Source organism: Sander lucioperca, chromosome 2, assembly GCF_008315115.2.
Source record: "Sander lucioperca isolate FBNREF2018 chromosome 2, SLUC_FBN_1.2, whole genome shotgun sequence".
Classification (NCBI taxonomy): Eukaryota; Metazoa; Chordata; class Actinopteri; order Perciformes; family Percidae; genus Sander; species Sander lucioperca.
The window spans coordinates 46537660-46545857 of NC_050174.1; the positions used below are offsets into that span (position 1 = coordinate 46537660).

The window sequence follows — 8198 nt, forward strand, 5'->3', positions numbered from 1 at the left end:
GCTAAGTGACATGTAATGTAATGTAATGTAAAAAAGTTTAGATAACAGTCTTAGAAATGCATTACACAGAAAATATTATTTCCATGACATTAAACTAATTTCAGTGAGGGAGCGACTGATGAGCGATGAGGTGTGAGTAGGCAGCAGCATTTAAACCCACAGCAGCACCCCGACAGAGAGCAGCACAGATTGGCTGCAGGCTATTCTTCTCACGGCTGAGGCAGCCACAGAGGGCTCGTCTCAGTGTCCTCTACCATGGTTCAGCAGCCAGCATCTGCGTCATTACACTCCTCTGCATGGCAGAGGTCACTTTGGAGCTTCAGCAAAATATTATACAGAAAAAAAGGGAGCCTGACAGGAAACATTGGAAAAGATATTTGGAGGATTTAGGAAATAAGTTAAGCTGAGGAGCTTCTTCTTACTGCAGGATAAAACATCCGGTTTTGCTGCCTGTTGGGCTGCATTATTGAGTAAGCCTCCAGCAACCTTCATCGAGGATTTAAATAACTATGTCTCTAATATGCAAGAGGATAGTGTATCTGACTTACAAGTTTCTCTTTTAACCTAAGCCAAATCATTACGCTTTCTAGACTGACTCTGCTTCACCCACGACACGTAATCAAAATGGCATGATCAACACGGTCAGCCTAAAACAAATGATATACAGTATGCCGTAAGACACTAGAGAAATTATACATTTTAATTCCCAGTACACTCCTTCTTCATTTGCCCTTGTCAAGGTTAGTCAGGAGTCCTGCTCAACGCAGTCCGACCACGTCACCCACTGTAGCAATGTCCCCCGGAGCAGGATGGGAGGGGCGTGCATGGGGTGGGACCAGACACCTGTCATCTTCACCACTGTCACTGCCTCTATAAATACAGCATTCCATAATCTGAACGGCCTATGACAGCTAAAAATAAAACCTACCACTATGCACAGAAAAACTATGCACGGTAGTGGCTTGGGGTTACACCGAGTATCAAGATAACACTAGTGGTTTAAGGACTTTAGCATTCCTCAACTCATCCGTCTGTTCATTCCTCTGCAAAATGTTGTGTGTGAGCCGTGGGGTGGGGTGGGGTTGGGGTGGGGGGGCAGAACAGCAGAACTATTAAATATTAGCTGCTGAAATATGCTGACTGGACCTCAGCAGCATGAATCTGTCCAGCACTAAGTTCACGTACTGCATGGGGGGGTGCATAAATCGTGTTACTTGAGTGAGCTTGGATCTTAGAAAAGTGGGCCTTGATAGCATATGTGCCCAGCCCTTTGAGACAATGGGTTAATAAGAGCATCTCAAAATACATCACTCTTGCAGGGTGAGTCACCTCTGCAGTGGCACATGGGGATGGGGGAGGATTCAACTCAAGCTTGTGCTAAATGTAATCCATGACCATACGTGGACTCATTTGATCTGTAAGCTTTACCCGAGGCAGAACCAAACAACCATCATATTACAACACCAGATCTTTGCTTTAAACTCCAAAACAAGTAACACATAGCAAATAGGGTCTTTCACAGGGAAACAAAGTATTGATAGAAGTTGCAGTGGCATTAAATTGCCAATTTTCGGTGAATTTCAAGGTCCATGTGATATCCTAATGTTTCCTTTGCTTGAGAAAGGTCTACAAATCAAACTAACATCTAAACTTTTCACATTTCAGTTAGCCAATGCTCTAGTCTAAGCAACAACAGTAGAGTAAGGTTAAACCAATAACAACAAAGCCATGTTCGTTTCAATATGCAAAAAACCAAGAGCAGCTCAACCTACCAGCAACCTCCACGATGTCGCCCGGCACAAGGTCTCTGGCCTTGATCCTCTGCACAGTTTTCCTGTCTTGCCGGTACACTTTCCCCATCTCAGGCTCATACTCCTTGAGTGCCTCAATGGCATCCTCAGCATTGCGTTCCTGGTGAGGAGAAAAAGGAATTCAGTGGGATTCAGAGATGAACTGATAAAATCACATAAACTAAGACACGCATGTACTTTGCTCTGCTGGTCTAAACGCTATGAGAGCATTTCCCTTTGAAGAGGCAGTGACTATTCTAAGTTGGATGTTTATCTCGTCAGGTTGTGGTTGGGAGCATTTAGGTGTTAAGTGCATGAAAATGGGAATATAGTAACATAATATTCTGCCTTCATCAGCAAGAAGAACGCATCACTCAAAATGGACTTCTTTCAACATTTTGGATGCCGCAGTTCACAATGTTTAATTGGATTAGATTGCACACTAGGTAATGTATTTATTAGAAGGCCATAGTACTGGATTACATTGGATTAAGCTAGGTGTACCAAATATCCGTATCCCTCTTTCCATGTTGATACAGCCTCCAATATGATTTTTTTTTCTAGAGCCCACTGTAAGGTTTGCACAAGCAATAGCTTTCAATGCCATACTAGCTACCTATAGCTATAGCTATAGGTAATGTGTTCATTTTAATTTTATCTTAAGATGGTTTCCCTACAGTATGTGTCTATTTGTTCTGGTGAAATCAACAAAGCTAGGTTTCAATCCATTTAGAAAAGCAGGTAACGTATTTATTTATAATTCATCATTCTGCTGCATAATTAAATGTGATTTACTTAAACAAAATGCATTAGATCTGTACAATCTAGAATTTAAAAACAAAAAGATTTGTAGACCTATTCACCAGATACAAAAGAGATGTAGTGGGATTTAAATACATTGACTTCCTAGGCATAAAAGTATCTCACCTGCCACACACCGACGATGGCATTGGCTATAAGAATGAGTAAAATGACAAAAGGCTCCACAAAGGCTGTGATAGTTTCCTCTCCCTCCTCAAACCAGGCCAGGACCTGAAAACAGTACGAAAAAACACATCATTATCTATTAAAGACATTTCACAGAACAAGTAGGTATGACTTTACAATGGGAAGAGTAAGAGACAAAAAAATCAAGACAGAACAAACAAGGTTGTTCAGAACAGATAAATAACTGAAACACCAACTCTCTGATAGATGAAGACATCCCAATTTATGCATTTAAATTATTATTGTGAGAGCAGTCTTTCATTCCAATACTGTGACGGTTTAGCTAATTGTTGATAGCCAGAAGCTTGACATCAAAGCCAGAGATTGTTAATAGCTGAGGATCATCCCACACATTCCTTATATAAAACTTCATGTACTGGGAAGAAACAATCATATCATAGAACTGCACCTAAACACTTTCATATCATACTTTCCTGCGCTAAAGTTAAAATGGAAATATAAGAGCCTCAATCTTCTGAAATTTAGTCTCCTATTAGCAGTACGCTTATTCTAGGGCTCGGAAATCTATCGGCATTGAAATTCTGAAGCTGTTATCGACGTGTTTTTCCCATGACGATAATTTCGATAATTTATTCCTGTTGATAGGCCTACTTTCTCCTTAAAAACATTCTACCGCGCGTGTAGTCACGTGACTTTGCCCGGACCAGTCAGCCGCACGGAAAGCAGAATGGAGGATAACTCAAACACCGAGTCCGAGTCAACTGAGCAACTTGTGGTCCGTCGTCTGGAAACATTGTGGCTTCAGAAAAGATGATTTAGAACAAAGTGATTAATTATCGGTCATTTATCGTTATCGAGGTAAAATGTGCAATTAATCGTGACTTTGGGTCATATGGTGCAGCCATAATATATTCTATTCAATGTTGGCAATAGTTTTTAACTGCCGATACTGCTCCGCCCATTTGAACTGTGTAGGAATGCAAACTTGTGCAAAAAATTCCCTAAAATTACCCTGTGTGTCACAGGGAATTAGTTAATTGTCCCATAATGTAATAAAGCAAGCAATCTTAGTAAGACCTAAGTATCTGGCTGTGGCAGATGCCAAACACATTTTAAATGGCATAATTCAAATGGCAAGCATAACTCTTAATAGCAGTTTACTACAGAAGCACAGGGCTCAAAAGTGCTCTACTGTATGCCATAACATTACTCAGACTTGCAAAGCAATAAGCAAATATATATATTATAAATATATAATTATAGTATTTACAAGTGTATTTACAAGTCAATTAGTAATTTATACCTTTCAGAAAATAATATAATATGGTTAATGACTTGTTTTAACTTACCAACAGTCCAAAACCTGAAGATACTCAGTTTGAAATAACACAAAACAGACAAGCCCAGCACATCTCACGTTGGAGAGGATGGAACTAGATAATGATTTATATTCCTGCTTGATGAGGACTTTAACAATAGATGAATTGTCAAAATAGTTGGCAATTACTTTTTTGTCAATTAACTGATCAACTATTTGTTTCAATCCTAATGCTAACATGCAATGGATAAAAACCATATAGCACCTCAAGAAATAATGCATTTTTTAAAAAGAAGCAGCAAACCCTTTTCTCTCAACACAAAAATCAACCATGCAAACAGAACTTGGGACAAATTTGGACTAGTTCAGAGATTTAGTTTTGACTAACAATGGTTTACTTTTTCTGATTTTAATTTGGTTCAAAACTCGATACATATCATACATACATATAGTATGGGAGTGATTCATTCTACGTTGAGGTGGGTGCGTTCGTATGTCCAATAAGAGCCCTCCCACTGAGGGGTGAGAGCCCAAATTTGGTCCTGAGTGGTGCTCTGTTCCCCTGTCTGACAGCAGACACTGACACCTCTGTATCACCTGACTGGACACTGCACACACTACATACCAGCTCTCACACACACACACGCGCGCACACACGCACACACACACGCACACACACACACACGGGGCCTCACTTATCAAAATGTTCTTTAGCCATCTGTTAATCAACTGTGCTATCAATTCAAAGAACGTAAAAAAAAAATTTTAATTGCAGAAATTAATCATGTATAGCGCAATGCCAAAGACAAATAGAAATTTGGGGGTTAATTTTTCCATTAAAAAAAATCGCTTTTCGCTTGAATTTGGTGAAAGAAATATTTAAAAAAAATTTAAAAAGCACTTCAATGAAGCCTTGCCTTACATGACATCACAACAATAAAAGGTGCTACTACTATATGGAAATGTTTGATTTGATATAGCTTTAGTAGGGCCTGGACACATGCTGATGATGCTATTACATAATGGCAGTCCACTATTAAACATTTATCTATCTAGCACTCAAAGTCAGAGGCCCATGGGAGACGACCGGGGTAGGCCATTACACAGCAGTCATGCTTGACGACTCAAATGTCTTACTTGGCACATGGTGATAGCAACTCAATGCTACTACTGCTGTTGTCACCATTCCTCAGATGGGTCGCTAGCTTTCTCAGCTGTTTAGCTCTCTAATATGCGAGTGTAACCCCTGCCGGGTTAAACAAACTGAAGACGTTCACACTTCAGCACTATGCACTGCATACATTTCCCTCCTGCCATTCAACACACAGGGCTTAATAATAATCCCATCTGCAATTTTTACTTCACGTAAACACTCTTTCAGCTCGAGGTGGAAAGGGAAAGCTATTTGTAGGATGTGGCGACTTGTCCTGAGATTCCCTTATCTCTCTCTCGCTTACTGTACAGGTTATAGAGTAGAGACGGGAGTGACAGTGGGAATAAAAAATAACTCATCAATGCAGCAACCTAAACAAGACAGCCTTTCATCAAAGTGCAAGAAAATGTAGTGAAATACTTACAAAAGATATGCATGCGGCCAGCAGAAGAATTCGAACAAGTAAATCTTCAAATTGTTCAAGGACAAGCTCCCACAAAGATTTCCCTGCAGAAAAGAGAGTCGATTAAACAAAACAATCCATCACAGAAACTTGTTATCATGAAATGACAGTAACACTATCAGTGCAGCAGTGCTTACCTATCTCTGCTGGTAACTCTGTGTGTAGAGATGTGGGAGTGAGTCCAGGAGCCGCACAGGAAACAGACAAGAAAGAAAAGAAAAAGAAGGTTAAGTTGTGTATGAATACTTGCCAGATGGAGACACGCCGTTCCTCTTTCACACGATGGGGAACTGACTCATACAACAAGAGGAGGTAAGTACGTATGTTCTGTGAGACGGAGAAGTGCTACCTTGAGAGAGCTAAATCTCAGACAAACACAAGTTGGTGTCGAAACCACCAGCATGTTTACAGTTTCACTTAACATATTGATGATTTAGTCATACATACTGTACGAGAGAGGAGATGTCGTATTAAATACTTACAAGTTTTGACTCTTCAACGAGAACCAATCATTTAGCAATATTTAATGTTTCTTTGAAAGATTCCTATATTCACATATCAGGTTTACACTTCTAACGGTGGCATATAAATCCACTCCCTTAATCTGTATTACACAATGGGGAAGAAAAAAATAATGTAAAGATCAAAGTGATTTAAGGGAAAGGCAGTATATCCTCCATGACTTCCCGGGTGACAATAATATAAAACAGCTGTTTAAGCCTAGAACAAGAGAGATTAACTTGATGGATAACGTTGCTACAGTCATCCTGTGGACACTGTTCAAATGCCTGCCGGATCTCTCGGCACATGGGCTGATGTGTTGCAGTTCTGCTTTGAAGAACATCCAACAAGGTTACTATGTTCGACAAAGACAAAGCGTTCAACAATGTCACCATATTTTACAACTACTGTCAACAATGTCACAGTGAAGTTATGTTTACCAGTGTTATCACAGTCAACAGTGTTACCATGATACAATGTTACGCTGATACAATGTACAGTAATGTTACCATACCTAACAATGTCCCAGTGTTCAACAATGTTACAATGCCCTCTAAGTAATGATTAATTTGGTACTTTGTAAGAGACGGGAAACCCTCGAGGTCACCAGTGATGACGTCAGCCAAATTTCTATATGGAGCTGGGTACACCGGCCGGCCGATGATGGTGATGACTTTTACCCCATATCCTGAATTCCTGTGCTCACACACTGGCCATGTTACAATGACAAGACATTTTTGCACAGTTTCTCATTCACAGCAGCGGCATGCGTGGTGGTCTACAGTTTCAATTTCCGTACCGTTTAGGCCCCATTTCTCCTTCTGTCGTTTCACCTCTTCCAGGGAAAGTCCTGTGCTTTCATTGACGCAGAAATGACTGTAAACTTCTTCCACACTCTTCGTGTGAGCGTTCTCCATGGCGGACAGACGGCTCCTTCCCACACAGCTTTACAAAAATACTGCCGTATGGTAACTTTTGGCTATTTAAAACTGTAAATACTTTCAAATGTATAAGGAGTTTGCCAACTGAGAGCTGTGCATTCACACTCGGGTAGCTGTTAGCTATTCACCGCGGTTTAACGTGTCCCCCTGCCCTCTTAAGATTTTCTTCACGCGAATTACGTAAAAAATGTTGTAGTGAGCCAAATTCCTCTTCCCTGTCTGGGTGAAGATTATTTTGAGCGTCCTCTTATCTCCGAAAAAGGAAGGAAAAGAAAGGTCTGCAGCAGTGTCCTGTGTTAAGGACTGCATTCACCCGGTCCAATTCTCTGTGCTGCCGTGCCGTACCTCACCGTTGCGCAGCTGTCTGTGGCTCCACACAGTGCTGACAGTCTGGTTTTATCAAAGTGCCTCACTGCTGCCCCTCTTCCCTGCGCGGCATGTGGACTAATATCATTGGACGAACAGTGTCAGCTACGTTAAAACCAGGGAGACATGAAAAAACACAGATAGACGAACACGAAATAGCAAACTAGACGCGAATTGGCGTTTTCGTACGATGGCATGTCCCACCCTATTCTGCCTTACTGGAATACATATCCGCGTATCCCATTTAACCCTTGTGGTTTCCGTTGTATGAAAACCAGGAAGCTAGGGTCAATTTGCATACATTTTAGTGTTTAAAGTTGGCAGCCGTTGGCTTCACCGTAGATGTCTGGACACTGCCGTTATCTGACTAATGTTGGTGATGAAAAATAGCGAATGTTATTACTGTTATATGTGCTATATCGCAGATTGTCGTCCTTTTCTTTCTTACTTGAATTTGAATGTCCCATGTAGGGCATCATTCAAGTTGCACGAGTAGCCACCATTGCCACTACTCCCACATAGGAAGGCTTTTGCCATGTTGGTGTTGCAAGCTTACATTGTAGGCTTACTGTATGTATGTATGTATATACCTGCTTTTGTAGATTCACAGACTACTTTACGAATTCCCTCAGACTACATGCATCTCATTAGAGGCCCCATGTCTTATTGTGTAACTACCTCATTTACACTTGACTAGGGGCTGGGTTTGCCTTTTGCG

General features: G+C 40.8%; 1 protein-coding gene across 3 annotated transcripts in view; it reads right to left on the bottom strand.

Moving 5' to 3' along the window:
- Window positions 1-7690, bottom strand: part of LOC116051657 (sarcoplasmic/endoplasmic reticulum calcium ATPase 2-like) — a 29140-nt gene extending 21450 nt beyond the window's left edge. For all 3 annotated transcript variants that reach the window (XR_004105400.2, XM_031302194.2, XM_031302193.2), the window contains exons 1-5: window positions 6973-7690; window positions 5810-5827; window positions 5634-5716; window positions 2718-2822; window positions 1773-1911 (exon numbers count right to left, since the gene is read on the bottom strand). Coding sequence is in view for 2 of the 3 variants with exons in the window: in XM_031302194.2 (XP_031158054.1) it covers window positions 1773-1911; window positions 2718-2822; window positions 5634-5716; window positions 5810-5827; window positions 6973-7090 (463 nt within the window). In the remaining variant the exon portion in view is untranslated. The remainder of the gene's footprint in view (window positions 1-1772; window positions 1912-2717; window positions 2823-5633; window positions 5717-5809; window positions 5828-6972) is intronic.
- Window positions 7691-8198: the final 508 nt, after the last annotated feature.